Source organism: Chroicocephalus ridibundus, chromosome 15, assembly GCF_963924245.1.
Source record: "Chroicocephalus ridibundus chromosome 15, bChrRid1.1, whole genome shotgun sequence".
NCBI classification, from domain to species: domain Eukaryota; kingdom Metazoa; phylum Chordata; class Aves; order Charadriiformes; family Laridae; genus Chroicocephalus; species Chroicocephalus ridibundus.
Genome location: NC_086298.1, coordinates 6,149,316 through 6,174,715, shown reverse-complemented (window position 1 = coordinate 6,174,715; position 25,400 = coordinate 6,149,316). Strand labels below are relative to the sequence as shown.

The 25,400-nt window shown below is 60.7% G+C and overlaps 1 protein-coding gene across 3 annotated transcripts; it reads right to left on the bottom strand.

The window, feature by feature from the left end:
• Positions 1–100: 100 nt before the first annotated feature.
• Positions 101–25,190, bottom strand: SH2D3C (SH2 domain containing 3C). 3 transcript variants are annotated; one of them, XM_063353198.1, is made up of 12 exons: positions 25,095–25,190; positions 22,351–22,993; positions 17,658–17,697; positions 6,942–7,070; positions 6,235–6,683; positions 4,370–4,494; positions 3,414–3,991; positions 3,054–3,169; positions 2,691–2,862; positions 1,835–1,946; positions 939–1,145; positions 101–801 (listed from the first exon to the last, which is right to left on the bottom strand). In XM_063353198.1, exons 1-12 carry the CDS (start codon positions 25,132–25,134, stop codon positions 626–628), a joined length of 2,787 nt encoding a protein of 928 aa, XP_063209268.1. In that variant the 5' UTR covers positions 25,135–25,190; the 3' UTR covers positions 101–625. The 3 variants fall into 3 exon arrangements, with proteins under 3 accessions (XP_063209268.1, XP_063209269.1, XP_063209270.1); XM_063353199.1 differs by lacking the exons at positions 22,351–22,993; positions 25,095–25,190 and adding an exon at positions 21,168–21,297; XM_063353200.1 differs by lacking the exons at positions 17,658–17,697; positions 22,351–22,993; positions 25,095–25,190 and adding an exon at positions 13,205–13,388.
• Between the last annotated feature and the right edge of the window lie 210 nt (positions 25,191–25,400).

Sequence of the window (25,400 nt, the reverse complement as noted above, 5' to 3'; positions counted from 1 at the left end):
TGGTGGTCCCCCTCACCAGCCCTTCCCCTGGCACTGCGCTCCCTGGAGGGGGTGGGACCTCGTTTTAATGAGACCCAGGGGAGAGGGGAGTCCCCTTGAGGAACAGCATAAAAGTTTATTGTATGTAAGAACCAAACCCATGAGATATGTACATGTATTTACAAGACGAAACGAATGATCCTAATTATTTACAACAAGAACTGTCCTTCACAAGGCTGTACAGCGAGAGGTGATTGTGAAAACGTATTTACAAGTGGGATCCAGCGGCCGTGGGCCAGAGATAGAAAAGAAACGAAACCGAAGGGCGAGGTGAGGGGCACCGTGTAGTCATGGACCTCGGCAGGGCTGGATGCTGGACACTGGCACTGGCCTCCCCAGACACTGTCCCCGTCCCTCAGGGCAGTGGTGTGTACCCCCAGGCCTGTCATGTCCTGAGGAGGTGCATGGTAGATGGGAGGTGTCTGCTTTTTCTCCTCTTTGTCCCAAAGTTGATGATCCATGCCCCAGGGCCTTTCTGGGCCATCTCTCCTCCTCCTGGTGCCAGGTGCCTGGCCCCATCCTTTGCTCCACAGCTGCCGGGGGGGGGCAGGCTGGGAACTGGGGGGTCTCCCAGCGCCCGGGGGGGTTACAGCTCGCTGAAGCGCACTGCTGGCTCCAGCTTATGGGACAGGGCGGTGAGGACCTTGTCGAACTTCTCGTAGCGCTCGGCCTGGCTGCTCTCGGCCCCACGGCTGCCCCAGAGCAGCCGCAGCTGGAACTCGGTGCTGAAGACCTCCAGCAGCTCCGCTCTGGCCTGGAAACCTGCAGGGAGGGAGAGTCAGTTCCCTGGGATGGGATGGGGACCCTGCGCCCTTGTGATGCTCCATCTGGTGCTGAGCTGGAGCTGCACACTGGGAATGCACCAGAGGGAAAGGGGCTCTGCTGTGCCCATCACTTACCCTGCAGCTTCACTTCAGCGTTGGTGTGGTAGAGCCCACCGTGGTGGGCCACCATCCGTGCTGCCTCCAGGTGGGCCATGACCACCTCCACGCCATTGTCAGTGGTCTCCCAGGGCTCGGGGGTGTCCGTGAGAGCCTTGTCCCGCTCCAAGAGGGTCACGAGGGGCATGATGTGGGGAAAGGTGGTGTTGGTCAATGGCGGCCCTTCTGCGGAGAGAGGCACCCTGAGGACCCCGCGCGGCCCCATGCCCCTGCGTCCCCCTCCCCATCTGCCCCGGCTCCGCAGGGTGCTCCTGTGGCCACACAGCCCTGTGAAGCCAGGCTGCCACCGCGCTCCCAGAAGAGGATTTAAGGCTCAGCTGTAGCACAACAGCATCTGGGGCTCTGTGATCGCTGTGCCTGGGGCCATTGCCTTGTTCAACACCAGCTACCCCCAGCTGGGCTTTCTGGTTGTGCTGGGAGGGGAACGCTGCTGTCCCTGCTCAGGCTGCATCCGTGTTTCCCGGGGCTGCGATGGGGAGCAGGTTTGCAGAGCCCGGAGAACTGGGTGCTGGGTGTTGGAGAGACGTGGCTTTTCATCTTCCCCGACTGGCTGCCCTGTCCCCTCAGCTTGGCACGCACTGCCATGCGAGTGTGAGAGTTTGGCTCGGCCCAGTTGTGTCTGTGCCCAGCTGCTGGTTTTATTTAGTTATGAAATGCTTCCTTGGGAAGGAAGGGGCAGCTGAGGCCAAACGGGCCCTGCCGGGTGCTGGGGTGGTTCAGCAGCCAGAGGGGAAGAGTCTGGCACTGGCTGGGAGAGGGTCAGAGCTCTCAAACGCATCTCCCTCCAGCAAGGCCTTGCCCAGAGGAAGCGGGAAGGAGCAGGCAGGTGAGAGAAGGGGAGTTGTTCCCGTTACCTTTCCCTTCGTTCAGGCTCTTCAGGAACGGCTTGAGCTTCTTCTCATAGAGGATCGCGCCCTCTGTGTGCCGCTGGCGCAGCACCATCCAGGTCTGCTCCAGACGGGCAATCTGAAAGTAAACAGGGCAGATGGAGGGTGCTGGGGGCAGCGCAGCCCCTGGGCACCGAGCTCTGGGCTCGCAAGGTGGTCCCACGGGGACACAGCCTGGTCCTGGAGCCATGGCCGCAGCTCTGCACACAGTAGTGTCTGGTGCTCCCCAAAACAGCCTCCTCCACCAGCACTCATGGCCAAAGACGGCACATCCCTGACACCGAGGCTGGGTTCGGGATTTCTCCCTCCTCCCTGTGCCCCAGGACAGCAGCTTCCCCGCGTTGCAGTGTCCTTGAAGATGAGACACAGGGAGGGGGCAGCCGTTCAACCTCCTTTGTGCAGGCAGGAAGCAAGACTTCCCATCTGGGCTCGATTTAAAATTGAATTTTAATCTCCTTTCATCTTCCAAAGGGAGCAGTGTGGCCCGGAGACGCTGCTGCCACAGCCTTGAGACTGATTTGTATTGTACCGGAGGGCAGATTCATTTCCTCCCAGGAACACAGCCCAGCACAAAACAAAAAGCTCAACCACCGAAAAACAATCAGATCCCGGCAGGACTGGGCTGTCGGCTCCGCAGAGGAGACGGCTTTTCCCCTTCCCTGCTTACACCCCAGCGGATGTGGCCCCACGCCTCCTACCCTGGGCATTTTCCCCCTCTTCCCACCCCAACGGGTGTCGGAGCCCGCAGGACACGGGGAGAGGGATGTGTTTTGGGTGAGGGAGCTGAGCCCAGGCCATGAGGACAAAGGGAGTATCCCCGTACCTGTGTCATTTCCAGGGCATTCATCACAGCCGCAAAACTGAACATGTTCCCCATGGTGCTCTTCAGCTCGGCGGCCAGCTGGATGGTTTTGTGGAGCAGGGCCGCCCGCTCCTCCGTGCTGCCCGTGCAGCCCAGGATGTCCACAGCAATCATGATGGACATGGTGTGGAACCTGATGCAGGGCAAGACACAGACCGGGGTCAGCACGGGGAGGCTGGGGATGTTCCCGGGGCTCGGCTGGGGCTCCTCCACCCTGGGAGGTGCAGTGGACCCCCCTGTGCCAAGCTGGGGACAGCCCAGGGGAGCCGGGCTGTGCTGTGGCGGGCAGCCCGGTGGGCTCGCCTCAGCCATGGGATGCCGTACCGTTCCAGCAGGTCAAGGCGGAGCTGGTGGCCGTGGGGCAGGGTGAGCAGCTCCATGCCGGAGCTCACCCCCATGAGCCGCTGCATCTCCACTGTCACACCCAATATCCGGGCGACCTGGCAAGAAAGGTGAGAGCTGATTAGACCTTTGTTAATTGAGGAGAGGCTTGAAGTGTCCTCGGGCAGCCTCTTGCGCCAGCCCAGCCTCTGCTTGCCCTGGCTGATACAGCATGGCAGGGCCCAGCAGGGATGCTCCAATGCTCGGGCATGGCCCGATGCTCGGGGGTGCTCCGATCCCCTGCCAAACCAGAGCAATTGGAGGGCAGCAGTGCCCGTCCCCCCCGCCTGGCCCTGGCCGTACCAGGCAGTCCACTTTGGTGATGTGTTTGGCCAGCGTCTTCACGTCCACCTCTGCCAGCAGCTCTTTGACCTTCTTGAGCACGGCCATCTCCAGGGGTTTGTTCTCCAGGGGGATAAGCAGGGACTGGAAGGCTACAGGGTTGAAGGAGGAGGTTGTCTCCATGGTGGGGGGCACAAAGCCCACGAAGTCCAGCTCTCCTTTCAGCCTCTGCCCTGCCTCTGCTTCCCCGGAGCCGTTCTCCACAGTCCCTCTCTGTCCTTCCTCCACCTTTAGCCTCTCCACATAGCTCTTTGTTGGCAGCTGCTTGATGTCATGAGCTGGCCGGTCTCTGCTGATGGGCGAGGTGGGGTGGAGCTGGCAGTAATGCCCCGTGTCCGGGTCACTGTAGCTGTTCACGGAGGGAGAGGGGGAGGCGCGGGTGTACCCGTGGCAGGGAGTCGAGTGGGTGCTGTGGGCAGGGTCTGGCAGAGGTTTGCTGTTGTTCCCCGGGCACAGCTGGGGCTCGCTGGACCTTCTTATGACTGGAGAGGCCGGGGCAATCCCGGCTGCTTGGCAGGCGTGTGGCTTTAGCCGTGTAACTGTAAGGAACAGAGGAGATGCTGTTATCAGAGCCTGGAGATGGGCACATGCACAGGGGACATGGATGCAGCAGCCCGGGGACATGGAGCTCAGGGAAAGCCCTGCTGCCTGAAGGGACTCGGCTGTCCTAGGACAGCTGCACGATTATGTGTCTGAGGACTGGCTGAAGGTCCCATCCTCAGCTCAAGCCCTCTGTCAGGACAGTTTTCTTTGCTGTGCAGAGAGCCAGACAGGGTTTCACTTGCAGGGAGTGATGCAGGGGCTTGTCTTTACAGCCAGCTCCGTTCCCCGCCCCAGGTCCTCATATCGCACCCATGCCAAGCCCAGCCTGACCCACGTCTCCACTGTCCCCAGTGGGATGGAGGGGTGATGCCTACCCGTGCTATAGGCGGGTGACGCTGGGTTCTCGGAGATGGGGGACATCGGGGAGTGCAGGTCTTGGATCTGGTCCACGCTGACGGCACAGTTGCGAATGATGTCTCTGTGATGGGGTAGGGACACACTGGGGAGGGGGACAGATGGGGCAAGTTAGTCCCTGCAAATGGGGCCCAAGCAAGGGCAGAGGGGCTGGGATGAGGGTTTGCTGTCCCATCACCTCCCCTCAGGTCATCACCTCCTTCCAAAACCACCCATAACGAGCTGACCCCGTAACGAGCTCAGCTGGAGCAACGAGTGGGCAGTCTCTGCAGGCAGCTGGGAGCAGAAGGGTTCAGTACCTATATAAAGCAGAGACGGCCCTTCCTTCAGGGAGTTTGGTTGTACGGAGCAGGGGACAGGGATGCCCTGATGCTAAGGTATGATGGGATAGCTCGGCTCTAGGGTGCTGTGGGGAAGTGGCTCTGGCAAAGAAGTCATGGAGGGTAGTTTTCCAGGGTTGTGCTGCAAGGTTGGTTAGGTGAGCTGTTTTGGGATGCTTAGGTGAGTTGTTGCTCTGACCCAAAGCTTAGGAGAGGTGGAAAGTGTCTGGAAGCTGGACTGTGAGCTCAGCAGATACCCGATGGGAGCAGTGAGGTGTCTGGGTTGGTGAGCTGCACTGGGAGTGCTCAAGGAGCTGCATAGCAAGCAAGGAGGTCTCTTAGGCTGGTGGGGCAGCAGTTGTGGCCTGATGCTAACACTGTGTGCCAATGGGCTCAGGAAGGGTTGCAAGGAGGCATGGCAGGTAATTCACTGCCCTCCCTGCCATGGGTGAGGGCTGGGCTTCTGTGATGTCTTTGGTCTTGAGTGCTGTGCCTCTGCGGGGGGAGGAGGATGGGAGAGCAGTGGCGGTGATAAGGGGTTTGGGGAAAATGTGAGTGGTGAGGAAAGACTGATGGATCTGGGCTCTTCTTGTGGAAACACATATGCTCTCCTGGAAGTCTGAGTGTTTTTCTTTTCCCTGCCGTAACAGTCTGTTGCCTGTTTTCTGCTGGCATGTTTTCACCCTGCCCTTGGGCTGAGAAGGTCAGGGTGGCGAGAAAGCATCTTGGTTCCATGACAGGCTGTGTCCCGTTAGGAAGGCAGGAGTAGATGGGGTGCCCCCTCAGCTGCTGCATGTGAGGATATATGTGTGGCTCTGCCTTCCCTTCTGGGCTCTGAGCAGCCTGGGGCTGCTGAAAACAAGCCATGCAAAGGAAATCCCCTTCTCTACCCCCAGGGGAGCCTAACTGCTCCAAGGTTAACGTGAGCAGATCAGCCACACGCAGGCTGTGATCTGGGGGCTGTGCAGACCCCCATCAGCACAACTCCTTCGGTTTCCTCCCACCATCAGGCTTTCAGCTCTGCTGGGTAACTCCTTGAAAATGCTCCAGCTGAACACAAAGGTCTCTAAAACTAAAAGGGCCCTTCAAAAACAAGTCAACAAATGCCCTCTTGGTGGCTGGGATTGGCTCTCCCCTTGTATCTGCCTGGGAAACCTTGGCTCCCTGGCTCTGACAAGCCCTGACACACTGCTAATCCTGGACTGGGTGATTGTAAAACACTCTGGCTTCTGGCCTGCGATGCTAAAGTCATGTCTGCTCACTGGGTGTCTGCTGCAGCAGCTCAGTGTAGCTGGCAGCTGGCCTGGGAGAAAACCCCAGTTCCAGCTGTGTACCGGTTCCTCCCCCCCATACCTTTGCTGGTCTCTCCCCACACCTGAGTGGGGACAGTTTCCATCCCCAAATCCCTGCCCTGCACCCAGGGAGCAGGGACCAAGTGTGGCCCTGCCTCTTTCCCAGGGGCTGGTCCTCTGCCCAGCTGAGCTGGGATGAGACTGTGTGCTCACCTGGTTGGGCAACCCTCAGCCCTGGTGATCTTGTCTGCTGTCAGGCCGTCTGTCATGGTGATGCTCCTCCTCTTTATGTGCCCCCCTTTCTGGCTGGCGGGGCTATGGGGTCCCCCATGCTTGCCGTTGGCCAGCCCGTAGCTGGCTTCCAGGTAGCGCAAGGGGAAGGTGCGGTTGATGGGGCAGTAGACAATGGCTCCACTCTGCTCAGAGATGGCCTTGCGGTTGCCCACGTAGAAGCGGACGAGGGCAGGCACGTTGTCAAAGCTCTCCTGCTCAAAGAGGTACTGGACGCGGGTATGGCCCTCGCTGGACTTGACCGTCACCTTGTTGATCTTGAAGTGGAGGGGCTCATTGCGCCAGCGGCACGTCAGCACATAGTCACCCAGGCTGGTGAGCGAGTCGCGGATGAGAAAGTCACCGTTCCTCTGCACAAGGCTCTCCGACACCTGGCAGGGGACAGGGCAGTGGCTCAGGCTGGGCGGATGCTCTGCTGGGGTGTTATTTGGAGCATTGGCTTGTTCCCCTTGCCCCCGGCTCTGAGCTGCAGGAGAGCATTTCCCGTGGCAAAACCAGGCAGCTCAGAGCTAATGAAGCCCTTGCCCAGCGGCTTCGCAGCAGGCTGGTGGCTCTGTGTGGCCTCAGGCTGCTCTCCCAGAGCAGCCCAAGCAAAGGGTGCCCGGAGCAACCCACCTTCCCCTCCTCACCTCCCGGGGAATGCGGCCATGGTACCAAGCGTGGCTGCGCAGGTCGGTGCTGCTCAGCTTCAGCTCCTCTTCCAGCTCCTTGTGAAGCTTCTCTGGTGATGAGTCAAGGATGTATTTCTCCTTGGAGAACTGTACAGGGGAGGAGAGAGTGTCAACTGGTGCAGCAGTGTAGGGTCTGGGAAGGGAAGGGCTAACCCTGGGATGGGCTGGCAGGGTCCCCATGTGAGGACTCTGGGACCCTTCATGGTGCAGGCACTGGTGATGCCACCTGTCAGGAGCAGGCCTGTGCACAGGGGACATGTAAATCACAGCTGTGTTTGAGGATCGCTGCTTGTGGCAAAGGATGTGGGTGGTGTAAGGTGCCTGTTGATGGTAATGCCCTGCCACCGGGAGCACCTGGAGTGTCTCCTGAAGGCATGCCCCCAACATGCCTGATCACCCTGTTCCCAGTGTGTGCCCCTCTGCCCCAGCTGAGAGCTGAGTGTGGTTGGGCAGGAGACAACCTGCCCCAGCTCCCTCTCAAACATCTCCAGGGCTAAACAACCATGGGAAGCACTCTTTCAGGAGGAAACCTGCATTATTCCTCCTCCTTGAAACATCCACTGCAGTCCCCCCTCCAAAGGGTTAACTTGTGTTTAGCCTGATGGTGGCATGAATAGTAATGACAAACATAAAGGGAACCTTCTGCATCAAAATTAGCTTTTACCGGCACTGGTGCACCTGAGCCTGGAGGACGCAATTTGCCTTCTCCCTGGAGAGATAAGGGATGGCGTCATGTCTCCCGTTGGCTGGAGCCAGCCGCGCTCCCTGCCTGCCGCTTGGCCAACATTCCCAGAGGGCAGCCGAGGATGCTGAGCTGCCGGCACAGTGGAGCCGGCGCTTGTTTGGGGAAGCGAGTGCAGGCTTGGTGTTCCTGCGTGCTCTGCACGCGAGGCCGGCTCCCCTGGTCGGCATGGTGGCTTTGAGATGAGTCCTGCTGTGGTGCCGACACTAGTGCCTTGTCAGCGCTGCATGGCGGAGCCAGGCACGGGAGCCAGGACTCCTGGGTTCCCCCCACATCCCAGGTGTGTGCTGCCCTGCAAGGGGGACTTGCATGCCACTGCCATGGACCAGGGAACTTGGATGGAGCTACAGGGGTATCCTGTTCCACTGCTCCCATGAGTGAGGGTGGTGTGGTGGCCTGGCTCCACCACCGGTGCCAGTGTGAGGAGGCACCGTAGGCTTGCCCAGCTCCTTGGCGATTGTTAGGGCGGGATGCTGCTGGCATCTTGGAGGACAGGCATGGGCTTGAAACGCTGCTGACACCGCTCTGGCACTGCCAGAGGAGCAGACTGACACTCATGGCTGGCCTCGCGTGGCAGCTGGTTCCCCAGTGCACCAGAGACCCGCTTCAGAGTTGACCCCTTCGCCCAGCACCTCATCCTCTGTGTCCCATATCGATTCCCTCTGCTCCTTTAGCAGTTGTGAGCAGGTGAAAGTGTAGAGCACTGTGCTGCTCTCCTGCCTTGTACCTACTGCTCTTGGGGTGCTCCTGGGACCCCACCAAGTCCCTCAGCAGTAGCCTGATCCAAGGTCCCCCTTGGATACTCCATCCCCCATGGTAGCTGCATTCATCAGCCAAGCCAGGCAGCGATGCTATTCTAGAGACACTGCTCCAGCCTGGGGAGAGGGAAGGAGGGTGCAAAGGGCCTTTGTGATGGACCATGCTCTCCAGGGCTTGCCCTCACCAACCTAGACCTGCCCCTGTTCCTCCTTTCCCAACTCCTATCGAGTCAAAAGGTGCTGGGACAGTGGAAGCAGCCCGTGAAAACAGTATGGACTGAACTCAGACTTGCTCATCTGACTGTGTTTACCCTCCCCATGAGAGGGTCCTGCTCGCTGGAGCTGTGGGAACCTGAACCAGGAAACATGTGGGTTGTCCCCTCCTGACTGAGGGTGACGGGGAGCTGAGCGCTCACTGCTGCTCAGGGGCCCTTGTGGAGACAAAGCCACCCAGTGCTGCTGAACCCTATTAAAAATAAATGGTAGCCGGCGGATGCTGCTGAGGTCCGGCTGCCTCCCGGGGGGCTGAGGCTGAGCAGATGCCGTTTCCATGACAACCCATCCGCTGCCACTGAGCAGACCTAGCTTGGCCAAGCGGCGATGGGGGACACTTGGCTATGGCACCCTCCCCGCGGCATGGCTCACCCCAAACTCTGAGGCAGGGAGGGACCCCCTGGAAGCCTCTCCCGTCTGTGCAGGCTAAAGCCATCGGAGCTGAGCTGGGAGCGGTTTGGAGCCAGCACTCCTGTCCCGTCCCCGTCCCCCCCCCCCCGCCCCCCCACTACCCCTGGAGCAGGGATTAGTGCCTGTTCTGCTCAGCGTTGTACATCTGGGTTTTCCCCCAAATCCTCCCCATGCAAATGAATGGGATAACAAACACAAACCCAGCTGAGCAGCGCCCGGCGCCTCCAAGCCTGGATTTGGGCAACAGCCGGCTGGCATCCATGCCAGGAGCCAGGTGCTAAGCTAGCAGGAGAGAGCAGGAGGTTTGGGAGAGGCAAGAGAGGTTTTGCACTTTGCAGATGGGGGAGAGAGGCCAGTTGTGAGCAGAGGGTGCCACAAGCCACCTTCTCCAGCCATGTGGAGGGCACTGTCCCTTTGGCTCCTCAGCTGGGCAATGAGATCTGATCTGATTTGCATGGCCACCAAAAAAGCCACTGCTTGGGGTGACTGTGTGGCTACGATAGACAGGGAGGCAGCAAGAGACTGATCGTGGGGAGCCCTTTTCCTTGGTGTGATGTGACTCAAGGGACTGGTCCTCATTGTGTGTCTCACACTCTTCCAACATGCACTAGCTGCTGCCGAAGTCACCTGGCTGCTCTGCTCTCCGTGCGGGAGCCGGGCTTGCCACAAGCCCTTGGCGCAGGACACCCACATGCTGTGGAGGGATGTGCTTCCTCTGGTCCCCAAGCCCTCCAGCAGCGATCGGCTTTCCTCTGCTCCGCTCAGTAGCGTGTCTCAGAGGAGGCCGGCTCGCAGGCTGCCAGCTGGCCGGGCGCCGAGGCGCGGGCGCTGGCGAGGCATGGCAAGGCGGCACAAGCCAGCCGAGCACTGTCAGGAGTGTGTAAGCGGATGTCTGAGCGCCGCGCTGAAAAGGGCACCGCTTGGCACTCTTCGGCTGCGCTGAGGGGACATCAAAAGAGGTACGGCTCAATGTGAGGTCTTGCATACTGGTGGGTTGGGTGTGGGGAAAAGCCTTGAGTTCTACTAGCACCTAGCTCAAGTGCATGGTGCTGGCCTCCTGCATGGAGAGCCCCAAGGCCTCTTCCAGCTGAGCGGGAAGAAATGGGGATTAGAGCGGTTCTCTGAACCAGCCACACCAGACAAACCAGCTCAGGAGCTGCCAGAGACAATGCCAAGCTCTGCTTGAGGAATCCTAACCAGCAGCCGAGCTGGCTTGGCTGGAGAAAGGAGAGCTCCTCCGTCACATTCAGCACCCTGATGGGCTGTTTCACAGTCACAGGCATGGGGAATCCTCTGGTGCTGTCGTGCACAGGGGACAGTCCCCATCCCTGACTGCTTCCCTGACTCTCCCTGCTGCTTTTGGGGGGAGAAAGTGCCTCCAGTCCCAGTTGAGGGGCAAGGATTGAAACTGGCAGGGCAAGGGCTGTGGGGGGATGGAGGGTGCTGACAGCTGTGCTACATGTAGAACGGTGGCTGTAGCTCTGCCTGGTGTAAGGAGAGCTTCAAAGGCTGGTGTTCGGCTTTCTCTCCTTGCAAAGGTAGTCTTATGAAACAGGAGTGATTTGCAGTCTGCTTTCCTGATCTCCCCTCCCAGATCTGGAGGAGTTGCAGCTGAGGATGAAGTCAGCTTGGAGAGCAAGGTGTACTCGCACCCCACCCTGCTCCTCTGCCGATAACATCTGACTAACCTCAGGGCACCGAGCGCATCTGCTCTCCCTCCTGCTCTTGTGCTGCCCGCCCTGTGCTGGGACCCTGGCTAGGGAAATCCCAGCCCATTCTGGAGTTTTCCACCCCTGCTCTGGCTGCTGGAGGAGCTGTGGGGCCTGGGAAGCAGAACTGGGAGGAAACGGACCACAAGCCATTGGGAGCAGGTGTATGGGGAAAACCCCAAAATTGTGTGAGGGGTCTTCCCAGCTTCCTCTGTGCCTGGCAACGGGCTACTTCTCTGAAATACTTCACTGCAAACATCGCTGCTGAGAGACAGCTAGCATCATGGCAAACCCAAGAACCGGTCTGCATTCCTGCCCAGTGCAGGACTGCTGCGCTCACCGATCCAGATGCCAGGTACCACCTGAGAATGGTTAGTCCCTCCTGCATGACCACAATGAGAAAATCCCACCACAAACAACCTTCAAGCTGTTATGGGCTTTCTTTAAGTCTGCATACCCTGCTGTGAGCCAGTCCATCCTACTGATCTCAATATCCATATGGAAAAGAAATCATTTGTTCCTCTGTCCTGTCTTGCAATGACTCTGGGCATCTAAATGGCCTCTGAGAAGGCACCAGCCCACCTATGTACCCCATGGGTGACTGAAGGCATCTCTTGGGAATGCCACATCTCCATTAGTCCCCACTGAAGGCAGACCTTGGACTCAAGATCTTTGTCCTGGCATTAAAAGCCCTTCCTGGGACTGGTCCTGGCCACCCACAGGGTCTCCTCTCCCCTTGTCTGTGCTCCTTTGTGGCAGCTCTGGAGCAATTATGCCTGGCTGGCAGGGGTGGAGTGCAGCTGGGGTTGATGGCTGGGAACATCTGGGTGCTCTAAGGTGGGACAAGTGTCCCAGGCTGCGTGGTGGGGTGGTGCAGTGTACTGCTACCACTGCCCTGGGGGAGTGGGTCTCCAGTGCAGTGATGGGGTGTGTGTACACACACATTTCCATCCATCTATATATTACTTATCTCACTCCAAGACGGCAGCAGTGGCTGCTGCTGCATCCCTTTTCGGAGCTGCTATTGGCCAGAAATGATGTCAGTGCTTCCCAGGCTGGGTGCACTGCCATTGGCGGTGAGCAGGGATGCGGCTGTCAGCTGGAAGCGCTCCAGTCATTCATGGGGACTTCAGTGTGTGTTTGCTGGGCACGCTTGGACACAAATAGATGGTGAAAGATCTGGCAGAGCCAGGTGAGCACTTAGGGCTTCACTTTTAACTCTTTCTGAGGTTGGGATGGAGTGCCCTCCATCCCTTCTTGCATCCCTGTGTGACAGCTAGACGCCTACCTGTCTCTCCCTTGTTCTGGCAGCAGCTCACTGAAAGCACCCCATCACCCCCTGCAATGTGCAGCCCAAGGGCTGCAGTGCTAGGGCATGTCCCCTTGTGTTGCTCAGTGGCCTTTGGACAAGCAGGAGATGCTCTCCTGCTTTTCCCTCTTCACCCCCGCTAGCAATCAAAATCCCTGGCTTTGCACTGAGATCAGCCGCAATCATGACAAGACTTGAAATGCTGCTTCTGGGCTCCGTCTTACCCAGCATAATCTCTAAAGCTCAGCACCTACCTCACTCAGCAGGAGTACTGAAAAAGACTGCCAGCTCTCTTGGCTGCGGGCTCCCTTCTAACTTGCAGTATGCTACAGCTCTTGCTTCAGACCAGAGCCTGCTTGGCTCTTGAAATCCTAAACACCTCTGCTCTCTAACTCGCTAAATGATGGAACCAATTCCTAGCGCTGTGCCCCTCCTGTGCAAATGCCAGAGTCCAAAAATAGGACACCTAGACCTGTGCCCAGACAGTGGCAGTGCTGGAAGCACCACAGGACAGGTGACAGATGGATCCCAGCTTTCTCCCACCAGCCAGACCCGCGCAGTGCATACACGGAGACCCAGGCCAAGAAGCCGTGCGTTCATCTGGGCTCAGTCTCTCCTCAGTGATGCTCCCAGCACATGCCATCTTTTGGGGGATGCTAAACACTCCCCTTCATGAGGTCTGCGGGAGGTCAGGGCTTCCTTTAAAGACTTGTGCTGCCTGTCAAAAGTGCTGCTGGTCGCGGGGGGGGATCGGGCAGCTTTGGCTCCCGGCTGCGGAGGGGGCTGAGCTCTGCCCCATGACCTGGTGCTCGGCTCATCTCGCACTCGCTGCCCGCACCCGGCTCGGTGCGGAGCGGGGATCCCGGGGGAGGCCGCCCCCTCGCACCCCCGCTGCAGCCCGGGGGCCGAGGCTCGGGCCGGGCCCCCGCCGCTCCCGCTCCCCCTCCCGCCGTACCCCCGCCGCCTTCCCCACGCCTGCGGGCTCAGGGAGCCCGGGTCCCCCCGCCGCCCCCGCTCACCTGGACCTGCATGAAGGAGCCGCGGTAGAAGCAGCAGGCGGCCGCCGACAGGGCGCTCCACAGGCTGCACCGCTCCGTCATGGCGCGGCGAGCCCGGCCGGGGCTGCCCCGGCCCGGGCTGCACCGCCGCTGCCGCCGCCGCCGCCGCCGGGCTTCAATTTCAGCCGCTTCCCCGATTACCTCATCCTTGTCGGCAGCGGGGGGCGGCACCGGCGCGGCAGCTCCGCCCCGGCCCGCCCCGCGGGGCCGCCCGCCCCGGCATCGCGGACCCCGGGAGAACCGGCACCCGCGGCGCTGCCGCGTCGAGAGGGGACCCGGCACCCTGGTTGCCAGGACCCTGAGGGGAACAGGGACCCATGATGGGACCCGGGACCCATGAGGAGAACTAGCACCCCAGCTGCCTGCAGCTTGAGGGGAACTGGGACCCGTGAGGGGACCCGGCACCCCAGCTGCCTGGGCCCTGAGGGGACCCAGGACCCATGAGCAGAACCAGACCCTCTGAGGGGACCCGGCACCCCGGCTGCGGGCACCCATGATGGGACCCAGCACCCCTGAAACCGGCTGCTCTGAGGGGATCAGGCACCCCTGAGGAGAACTGGCAACCTGGTTGCCTGTGCCATAAGGGGAACTGCACCCCGAGTGCCAGTGCCCTGAGGGGAACCAGCAACCATAAGGTGACCCAGGACCCGTGAGAACTGGTTCCTCTAAGGGGAGGTGGCACCCCTGAGAGGAACCAGCCCCCTGACTGCCTGTGCCCTGCGGGGACCCAGCACCCATGAGGGGATCAGGCACCCCTGAGGGGAACTAGCAACCCCGGCTGCCTGTGCCCTGAGGGGAGCTGGCACCCATGAGGAGAACCAGATCCTCTGAGGGGACCCGGCACCCCTGAAGGGTATCAGCAACCCCGGCTGCCTGCACCTTGAGGGGAGCTGGCACCCATGAGGAGATCTGGGACCCCTGAGGAGAGCTAGCTCCTCTGTGGGGAACCAGCACCCTGGGCTCCTCTGAGAGGACCCGGTACCTTTGAGGGGACCCAGCACCCTCTTACCTCCCCATCCCAAATCCACCTGCTCTCCCCAGTGACGCACATGGGTCAGGGACAGCCTTGTCCCCTCTCGCCCACCCCGTCTTCCTTCACCCCCACCCCAGTGACACCTTTCTGAGGGAGACACCAGCGCCTGCCTCACGTGGCGGGGAGCCAGCTGCCTGCTTCCTGTGTAGGCCATCTCCGAGTTGTGTTTAATTAAGGCTCCGCTTCAGTTTAATTAAGGCCACGGTTTCACGTATGGGATGCGCGAGGCAGTGCTGATGACTCAAAGCATTGCTTCAGCCCTGGCTCTTGAATAAAACCCCCAAAATGCCTGCCTGAACCCACCGCCGGCGCCCTGCCCTGCGCACGGGGAGGGGCAGGGACTCCCCCAGCACCCGTCAGTGGGCTCAGCGCCTCCTTGCTCACACCCGGCTGGGCTCCCTCACGCTCTGTCCTGCACCGGCACAGCTGAGATTTGGCCATGCTTTGGTCTTGGTGGGCTTTACACTCCCAGCTGCAAAGCGTGTCCCGGCTCAAAGACCCCCATGCTTCCCGGTGCGCCCCTGCCCAAGGGGATGCTGTGACCTCGCAGAGCTATTTCTGCTGCCACCAACGCAGAACCCTGCAGCCTCCCCGCTAATTAATTCAAACGAGCCCCTCACATCCCCAGGCAGCAGCCAGGGCTGATGAGATACAGGTCCCCCGAGCGGCTCCTCGGCGCAGAACAAAGAGAGCTCAGAGGCGCTGGCCAGGCCCGCGCTCTGCCCCTGGCTTTGCAGGGGAGAGAGGAGACGGGGAGCAGCGGGGGTTTGTAGCAGGACAGGGCTGAGGCGTGGGAGGAAGGGGAGCAGGACGCAGCCTGAGGCGGGGGAGACGGGGCGGTGGGTGCTGATAGATCCCACTGGTGCCTGCAGCCCTGCTGGGACAGGCGGGGAGCACTGGCCCTCCTCCTCTCCTCTCCTCTCGCACGGGGCCGGGGGACAGACCAGATGGTAGCATGCAGGGAGATGCCGATCCAAAAGGATCCGACAGTGAATCATCTTCCTGCCAAGTCTTCTCCCCCGCGACGGGCTCCGTGGTTTCCCTCCGAGGCTCTCGCTTCCCTCTGAGCCTCTCGGTGTGCCCACGCTGCCCCTTTGCAGGTGGAAGCTGAAAACCTCCAACCGAGCTCTCAGGGGGATGCATGACAGCGTTACTGGCTGCTGCTCTCCCCAAGGAGAGCCATTCTGCAGCTCCTTCACCTGCGCGAGGGCCAAAGCCAGGCTGGCTGGGATGTTAGCAAAGCAGGGCGTGCGGATCCTCCAGGCAGCTTGGAAACACCGACCCTTAGGCTATTATTAAAGCACATTAATTACCAAGTGCTTATTGATCCTGGCTTTCCGACCCTCCCTGGCTCCTGGTTGCACCTCTAATCGTGGCAGCCGTTGTGATGGGAGAGCTGGCCCTGGCTGGTTTGTGGCTGAAGCACAAGGGCTGATGTTTGGCAGTTCCTTGGTTTATATCTGGACACAGACCTGCCCATGTGAGCCTTTGCTCACAAGGGCTTTGCAACGTGTCCTCTCCCTCCTCCTGACCCTCCTTCACCGGCTCTTCCCATCTTTCCTCCACTTGCCCCTGCAGCAGTGTTTCCCCTCTGCTCATTTCCCTCCCAGCTGCAAAGCGAGGACCTATTCCAGTGGCGTGTCCCAGCCCCGTCCCCCTTGCTCCCAAGGGATCCCAGCCACGGCAGCCACCTCCCCACCCTGAACCCCGCAGGCTCTGGGGCCAAACGCTGCCGGGTGCTAAGCACCTTGCAGCTGCACGGACTGCCAGCCAGGCACAGCGGCAGCAATCAGCTGGAGTGCCCCCAACATCCCGGTCACTCGCACTCCAGATAATTGCTTATTTGACTAAAATAGCCGCTGTCACTGCAGCCATCAGTTTCTTCTGTGACCAAAGGGAAGTGGCGTATAAATCACAGCCTGCGGGCTGTGTCTGGACACCACAGGGATGGGTGAGAAATAAAGGCCAGATAGCTCAGGTCTGGGATCTGCCTGGAGAGTAGGGAATTCTCCTGGCTCATCAAAAAGAACTCAATCCCAAAGGCAAAGCCATACTCATTGCTCCACACCTGTGTTGTTTCAGTCTATTAACTCACGAGCCACAAAATGCGCCCATGTCTGGGTGAACACACTGACAGCGCAAAGGAAAACACCCCAAACCATCCAGCTCTGTCCCTCACCACCTCCCTGCCCTCACAGTACTTGCTTGTTTAAGCGGGAGCTTTCCTTCGCATCCCGAGGCGCCCCACACCAGGGCTCTACCCACGAAGCCCTGTTGGAGCCCCATCTCTCCTGCTTCCAGCCCTGTCAGCTCCTGCTCTGCCAGTTCCACAAGGTTAAGGAAGAGTAGGAGAGGAGGGACATCCCACCTGACGGATTGATGTGCTACAGGTCAAAATGCCACATCCGGCCCCACTGCCTGCAGGCTGCTGATTACCAGACCTGGCACGTGGTGTCCTCGTTAGCTCCAGGGTTGGACCCAGAGCGGGGTGACCCCTGTTAGGAAGAGCAGATGAGCTCAGGGTCAAGTCAGCTCTCTCCTGAGCCTGATGGTTGGTGCCACCACAGCGGGTTCCCACGTTTCCACATCTGGCTACAGCCACCATCGAGAGCCCCAAGTCCAAAAGATGACATTTCAGGGCTCTGTACTAATTACACCACCCAAGCTGGGCTCCTCAAGTCACTTCTCAACAACCACATCTGCCCAGCGACATTACATCCCCATCAGGCAACCGGACTCAGAAGGCTCCAGCCCTTCTCAAACAAGCTTCCCAAAAGCCATCGCATGGCAGCGGCCACCCGGGCAGGTTTTCAGTGCTCCATCCCCAAACCACACAGGATCCCTGACACCGTTCCTTTCCGCCTGCCCGGCTCCCGTCGTGCTAGCAACCTCCTGCAAAAGGGCCCGCTCTCCTCCGGAGCCAGGCGCCTTGCTAATGAATTTCTGGCCAGACATGAAGAGTCCTCAGGAATGTTAATAGTTTGCTGGAGGATAAGCAAGAGATTTGGAGAGATTTACACCGACTTTCATGTGACAGCCACGAAAGTGGCTCAAACCCTTCTGTTTCTTTACGTGGGGGCGGAGGGAGGAGGCTGCCCCTGAATCTGTGGCGTTCGGAAGTGATGGGGAGCACGAAACGCAGGCAGTTCCTGTGGAAGCAGCATCGGGGGGGCCACGTAGGGTTTGTGTCTCCTCTGCCTCCCCCAGCCTCACTGTTTCTGGTAGGAATTTCTTCCAGGACCAAAGAAAGAGCCCAGAGGAGGTGATGGGATAGGGGCGCAGGACTCGCTGGCTCAGGACCCAGCTAGCCCCGGGGCCATTGTCCCCCCTCTACCACTTGTACCCAGCCAGGGCAGGCTGTGATTGAGCTCAGCGTCTTACCTTCACGTATTCACTGCCGGACTCCAGGCCATCGTGGTGGCTAGAAGGAAGGGTAAAAAGAAAAATATGTAAGTAAAGGGCAGTGAGTTGTGACAGTCAGGTCAAAGGCGGTGGTGGCACAGATGGGGAGAGCCCCTTGCCTTGCCATGGGGCCGAGACCATGGCGAGGGTTTTGGGAGAGGTTCCCACGTCCCCAGCACTGTTCCTGCCTGCTCCGTGCCCACTCTTGGCGCAGGGCTTAGCTTTCCTAATGCGATCAGGGAAGAATGAGGCCTTTTTAGAGGATCTCGCCCCAAATCGGCTTGGGACCATGTGAGCTGAGCCGGGGAGACCCAGCGTCCAGGCTGGGGTCCCCGCAGGTCACAGTGCTGGAGGGTGCATGCTGAGGTGGGAGGCCCTGTGCCCTGTTCCTCGGCAGAGCTGCATTCCCATCAGGCAGCTGTTGGGACACGCCACCAAGACAAGCATTTCCGACTGTTTATCTACGGCCTCATGCGACCCTGCAGAAATCAAACTCCCACTGAAGCCACGTGAACTGCGATGTCCTGGCTGAGACTGCAAGATTTGCCCTCCCAGCATACAGGCAATAGAAACTCCTGTTCTCCTTGGTGACATGTTCACTCTTAGCCCTACTGACAACCAACCCAACAATCCTGAGACGCAGCTGATCTGGCAGCTTCTTTGCCATTATTTAACGGAGGAGGCAGATGGCCCTGCTCTTTCCTGAGCACCTAGCAATGCTGCTTCTGCTTTTTGTGCTCTTGTGGATTGAGGTATGTGACTGTATGGATGAGTCCAATGGGAACAACAGAGTTCAAAGGGTAACAGGCCATAACAGCCTGAGCTGGGATGTGCTACCCTAAGGTCTTGCCTTTCAGAATAAAATGCAAACATACAGACTTCTTTAACCGGAACACAGTACTGGTCGCCTCCCCAGTGCCAAGCTTCAGCATGGACAACCCACTGCTTGCCGAGGTCACCTGCCCGAGCATGAGGTGGCAGCAAGGGCCCAGGGATGGCAGGCTGCCAGCGCAGGGGCAGGCAGCTGCAGCTAAGAAATAACCAAATCCAAGGGTGTCACAGACCTGGGATGTCCCTACCCTGCCAGGAGCTGCCTCGCTCCACCTAGAGCCTACAGCCACGGCCAGACCCCCGCCTCATACTGGCAGCTGCTGGGGGTCCTGCACACAAACCTGTGCTGGTGGCATCCCTGGGGAGCCAAATTCCCCCTCTTTGGGCTCCCTCCACCTCCTCCCTTTGGGATGGTGCCTGGTGGCACCCAAAGGCAAGTGGGGATGGCAGGGATGACCATTGCCAGATGTTGCCCCACTGGACACCCCCTGTGGTATTACAGTGGGTCCTGCCAGGATTGGTGTGAACCCCCTGGGAGCTGTGGGTACCCAGGGTGACCCCACAACAAATGAACCCCACTCCTCTTCCCCAAGCCCCTGCTGCTGAAACCGCATCCCCTGCTGTCCAACTCAGACGAGAAAAAGGGGCTGTAAATCAAGCCCATACTTCTTTCGGGTGAAAAAAATAGAGGAGCCTTTGAGAGGGGGGATGGACACAGGCTCCCCTGGGCAGCTGTGGGCCGCTTGCCCGCCCTGGCTCTGCCTCTCCAGCCTGTTTGCCTTTCACACGGCCGCAGAGAGCTGCCTGGTGCTGCAAGAGCCGTGAGAAAAACCAGCGGGAGGACGGGGGGCCTCCGGGCAGGAAATCGGGAGCATGGGAGCAGCTGGGAGACGCTGCGAGGGCCCGGGCAGGAGAGGCCCCCGCGCCGGGGAAGGGCAGCAGCTGGGGCTGGGGGGAGCCTGGGCGCCGCAGCCCGCCTGGTTCTGTGCATTCCTGGAGGAAACGGCATTTTTGGGGGCAGCCGAGCGCCTGGGAGAAATTCCAGGGCTGCCTTTGGAGCGTGGCTGTGGCTGAGCCGCTGGGACCTGACATTACCCTGGTGGCACTGGGGAGTGGGGTTTTGGTGGAGTGGCTGCTGCTTTTGGGCTCAGGAAGGCATGGCAGTGACTTCCAAATGTGCCAAGCTCTGGGCTGGCTGCCGGGGACCGTCAGGGGTGATCGTGCGGCTCCAGCCGTGGTTTGGAGCACAGGGTCTGCTTGTCTTTGGACCCCAGTGTGGGCTGTGCCCCAGGGGAAGCAAGTTTGGGCACCTCGTGCCTCAGTTTCCCCTGATGCAGAGCTGTGTCCTTCGAGGGTTTGGCTGGCAGTGCTGCCAGATGGATCTGCCGGCAGCTGCGGGCAGCGCCCTGCCTGCGCCCAGCGGGAAGCAGCATTTCCCGTGCCTCATGCACGGCATCATGCAGAGGGAAGCCGAGTCACGTCCGCTCTGTGACCTGCCTGCGGGTCATCTCCCGTTAGTCACCATGTCCCTGCCGGAGTCACGGCCACGGCCACCACCTCACTCCGGGCAGCCCCACGGGCTGCGTGCTGCTCCCTGTCCCATGGCAGTGCGATTCCCCCCTTTGAGGGCCTGATCCTGCAGGGACCATCCCTGGGGAAGCCATCCTGTGCATGGGCATCCTCAGCTCATCCTGCCTCGGGGTCTGTCCATCCCCTGTCCAGGGATGCTTCTGGGGGGGGCAAGGAAAAATGTACCCCAGGGCAATGCTCATTCCCCCCAACTCGTGTCACTTTTGGTCCCTCTACACAGGCATGCCCCGTGCTGGGCAGCTGTCCCTGTCCCCTGCCTGGAGGGAACATACTGTCCCCATCCCCAGGGATGTGCCTGCGCAGGAAGGGCTGGGGCGCGGCACTATCCCGGTCCTGCTTCCGCCTGTTCGCCCCATGGCAGGGTCCGGCCATGGGGATGGCTCCGGTAATGGCTGCTCCCTGAGCTGGGGGCCATGGCAGGGGCTCCGAGCAGGGCACGGAGGGGCAGAAGTGCCCCCAACGTCAAGTCCTGCTCCAGTCACTCTTGTGCCTCAGTTTGCCTGGCAAACAGTGTGGCTACACCCATCATCAGGGCAGCCCCAGATGATGCAAAAAAGCATTTGGCCCTCGATTTTTGGGGACCCAACCCCACTCCCCAGAGCCAAGACACTTGGGTGCTCCACACACATCTCCCTGCCACTTGGCTCCCAGCCATGCTGCCCTGGGACTTAAGTCATTTCTGGGGGACAGAGGGTCCGGGCAAGCCACATGCATCCTCCGTGGGGACCCTCTGCTACCATCGTGGGCTCTGTGCTTGCTGGAGGACATGGCAGAGCCACCAGCCCCCCCAAGCCCCCAGGCCCCTGAGCCCCCCAAGCCAGGCGCAGCCCCCAAGCCACTCTGCCCTGGCGCCAGGTCTGACTGTGGTTACAGCAGCCGCAGCCGATGCTCTCGCTCTTTCCATGAGCAAATGCCGGCCATGGGCCGGGGACGTTGGTGGCCGAGCAGCAGCTCCAGCATCATCCGCGTCGAGGCTTTGTGCCCGCCCCAAGCAAAGCCCCTTCCTAGCGTCTCCCTCCCCGTCCCCTCTGCCGTGCCGGAGTGCGAGGCGGGGCTGGGATCCCTTACCTGCCCTGTCCCAGGGTGGGGAACCTCCTGCCCACCGCTGTCATCGGCCCTATGCAATTCGGCGCGTGCCTTTGATCCGGGATGGGGAGAAGCTCTCACAGGCGCTCTCCCGCCTCGCTCTGCTCTGAGCGTTGGGACTTTGGGGCACGCAAGGCGGTGGCGGACCCTCCTCCTTCCCGTCCCAGCCCTCCTCCGGCCCTCCCTTCGCGGTCGGCAGGAATGTGCAGCCGGCACAGCCCGGCTCCCACCGCCAGCACGAATTCCTCCTCCTCCTCCTCCTCGCCCCGCTCCTAGGACCACCCGGACCTCCCAAACGCCCAGCGCCGGGGCCAGGAGCTCCTGGCCCCAGGACAATGTGGGGGGAACAGGGGTGTTGGGGGCCACCAGGGTGCAAAGTGGGTGGTAGGAGGGGAGGATTGGGCTAGGGAAGGGCTGGCATGATGGGACCTCATTTTGGGGAGAAATCTGGGGTCGTCACCTCCACCTGTGCCCTCCAGTCCCATCATGCTGGGAATATGTTTGACCCATCACGCCCAGACACCCTGGTGATGGGTGTGGAGGAGGGAAATCTCTCTCGTTGATTCTGAGGTCAAAACCCTCCAAAAAAGCCAACCTTTATCTGAGGGCTGAGACCCCAAACTCCGCCAGAGGGAGGGTTGTGCCTGGAGGAGGGGTTTATGCCCAGAGGGGGGGTTTACTGGCAAGTGATGGAAGCTGGGCTGGGGCAACTGGTTTTGGGTCTTGCCCCGTGCCTTGAGAGAGGCAGAGCTGCTCGGGGAGGGGGAGAAGGATGAGGAAGTGGAAAAGAGGGGAGCGAGAGGTGGAGGGGGCTGGGACAGTACAGGTCTGAGCTCTCTGCAGCACGTCTCGGTGCTGGAACAGAGCCGCCGGCACGACAAAGGGATGCCGGAGCTGAGCGGGGCTGAGAGATATTTCCACCCAGTCCGGAAACGGGAGGGAGCAGAAATCCCACAGGAAACCTCGCTCCCATGGAGCCGCTGACCTGACCATGGTATGGAGTGCTCCAGCTGTGCTGTCCCACCGGCCAGGTGCATCCCGCCGGCACTGCAGGCAAGGGAGGAGCACCACAGGGACCTCACTGTGTCCCAGCACCCTCCCCTTGCCCTGTGGAAGCAGAAAGTAGGTCCCCGCAGAGGCCAGAGCAAACCCAATGTGGCCATACCTGTCCGGGGAGCTCTTGCTGGGATGCTCTTGCCCCTTTTTTGGCAGATCCCCGTCTGTAGTCTTCACTCCTGGTGCTGCGTCGGGACTTGGGGTTGGGCTGGAGTTTGGGGCCAGGCTGGAGCTCTCTGTCCTGGGGCAGAAGACGTTCCCCACAGGCTCCTGATCCATCCTGGCTGTGGCTACCCCTGGGGTGTCCTGGGGAGCCTCTTCCTTCTCCTGCTCTGCTTTCTCAGCAGCTGAGGGTGGGTCCAGGCCAGGGTCAGGGGTGCCGGCCATCTCAGGGGACTCGAGATCGGCGAGTGGGGCTGTCTGGGGGATTTTGTTCCTGGGGGTCCCTTTCTCCCGGCAGCTCTGGCTACTCTTGGCTTTGCCCAGGCTCTTTCCAGCCTTGCCCAGGTTCAGCCTGGGCATGGTGCCCATGTGGCTGTACATGTCCGATGACCGGGCATAGGGGCCGGGGCTCTTGGGCATGGTGTTGAGATCATCCTGGGTGCTGTCAAAGGGCTCATCCAGGAAGCCATGGAGAGGAGGGAGACCCGGCCCCAGGCTCTCGTGAGAGCTGGGGGCCACAGACACGCGCCGGAGGGTGAAGGAGCGGGGGATGCTGCTCAGGCTCCCGAAGCCTTTGAACTTGAAAAACTCTGGCAAGGAGAGAGGAAAGATGAGTGTGGCATTACTGCCAGCATGGCGTGATGGTGGGGGATCCCAGGGCTCCTGATCCTGGGTTGGGGTGGGCATGGGGCCCTGCGCCATGGTGCAGGCTGCTGTCAGCCCCGTTACACCCATCATCTCTGGTCTCAGCCTGGCTTGACATCCCTGTAGTCTGGGGTGTATGTGATGCGGCTCGGGGCATCTGTCGGGACCCTGGGAGGTCTGTCCTGGTCCCTCGGGGAGGAAATGTCCCCCATGCCCTGGCAAACCTAGTGGCTGCATTTCCCCACTGCAGTGGTAGGGGTGGAGAAAGAAACACCCAGCCCTGGTGAGCAGGCAGTGTCAGAAATGACTTCAAATCTCTTCCTCCCGCCTTGCCTTCCCCCAGGGGACTCCGGGCAGAGCTGGGGGCTGTGCACATCCCTTTAGCCTCGGGGCAGCCCCGTGGGCCATAACCTCTGCCCTCCGCAGGACAGAAGCACGGGACACACCACACCTCCCCAGGAGATGGGGGTCCTGGCCACGTGTGTCATGCCCCCGTGGGCATGTCCCTCGCCAGCACGGTGGAGCAGGAACCGAGCATCGATGCGGGGCCCAGCAGTGCTTGCACGGCAGCGCTGGCTGCGGGCAGGAGATAACCTCCCCACTTCCTCAGCTGAGCGCTCAGCCCCTCGCAGCCTCCCTGAGCTCCCAGCTGCCACCTGCAAGCGCCAAGAGCAAAGCGTTTGCTGGAGAAATATTTATAACTCTGGCGGGCGGCTCTGTGTTTCACACCTCGGCCCCAGCTCAGCTCTGTGTGCTGCTGCAGTGCAACCCCGCGCCCGTGATGGTGCCAGCGCCGGTAGAAGGCCAGCAGCACGCAGGGTGAAGCAGGCTGCGGCCACAGCTCTGCAGGGCAGCGTTTCACCGGGTGCTCTGGGTACCTCTGGGGGTTTTGCAATGTTTATGCCACTGCGGGGCTCAGGCTCGGCAAAGCCTCTTCCTCTCTGGGCACAGTGAGTTTGCCGAGGCAGGAAGCCGCCCGCTGCAATGGTGCTGTGCAAGGAACCCAGTGTCCAGGGGCCACTCGGCCATTGGACCCCCAACCTCCTGCCATCATCCATGGGCTCTACAGGGTGTCCCTGCAGCCGGACAGGGCAAAGGGCCATGCCAGGGGCTGCAGCAGCCTGAAAGCCCTTCTGCATGGCAGAAACCTCATGGCCTGGACATGGTTAAAGGCAAAACTGCTTTGAGTTATACATCCTCTTGGGGTCTGAGCATCCTCCACTGCCGGCTAGGGCGGGAAAGGCAATGCCGAGGACTTGCCCCGTCTTCCCTTTCTCCAAAGGAAAATCCCAGCTGGGATGGGACTGTGGGTTTTGCCAGTGGAGGGGTCCCAGGGGAGAGGAGGGACTGGCCGCCCTCCGGCGCCAGCATCGCGGCAGGAATGCAGAGAGTAGCAGCGAAGGCCGGCTCCAGCGCAGCTCGGCACTGGGAAGCGGGGTGAAGGCCGCTGCAGCCGCCTCCCGGGGCTCCGAGGACAACCCAAGGTCTGTGAGAAAGAGCAGAGCTCGCTCCCGGTGGGTACTGAGCACTTCCTCCAAGAGCAGCCAGCGGGAATCCGCTCCCAGGCTCCCATCCCGGCTCCTCCGTGTCTCCACTGTCCCTGTGTTGTGGGAGCATCCCAGGGTGGGGGGCCTGGCCACCCCCAGCCCCATATTCCACCCCCAGCCATGCACCCTGAAGGACGTGATTTGGGGAGTGAAGACCCCCAAACCCCGTTGTGCATCTCCCTGGGTGCATCCCGGCACCCACTGTGGGGCTGGGCTGCAGCAGGCTGGTCCTAGTCCCGGCACCCAGCTCCCGAGCCAACAGCACCCAGGATCTCCCCCAGCCCTGGGGATGGAAACACCCAAAGCCCCTCACCCCAATGAGCTTCTTAACAAGAACAGAGCCTGTCTTGCCACTGAACATCCCTGGGCGGTGGTGACCCAGGAAGTGTGTGAGCACATACTCACACTCACTTTCGCACTCACACTCACTCTCACACATCCCCCCTCCCTGCCAGGTGAGCACCCCATCGCCTGCTCACCCTGTCCCACGGCCACTTACTGAACTTCTTGAAGCCCCCTCGTTTCTGGCCCTCGGCCATGGCTGTGCCGGTCGTAGGCTGTGGGGACCGTGAGGGACAAGTTTATAACCGTGAAGCCCTTCCCTGCCCGCTCCTCCCTTCCTGCCCGCCCCCCCGCAGTCGCTCATCGCTTGCTCGGCGTTTCCTCCCCACTGCTGTCATCTGCTCCCAGCCCTGCTCTTGCCCCTGCCTGCCCTCCCGCTGTCCCCACAGTCCTCCCTGTCCCCGTGTCTGCTGGAACGTGCCTGGCTGCTCAGGGGCCACCGCTGGTGCCCTGGTTTGGGGAT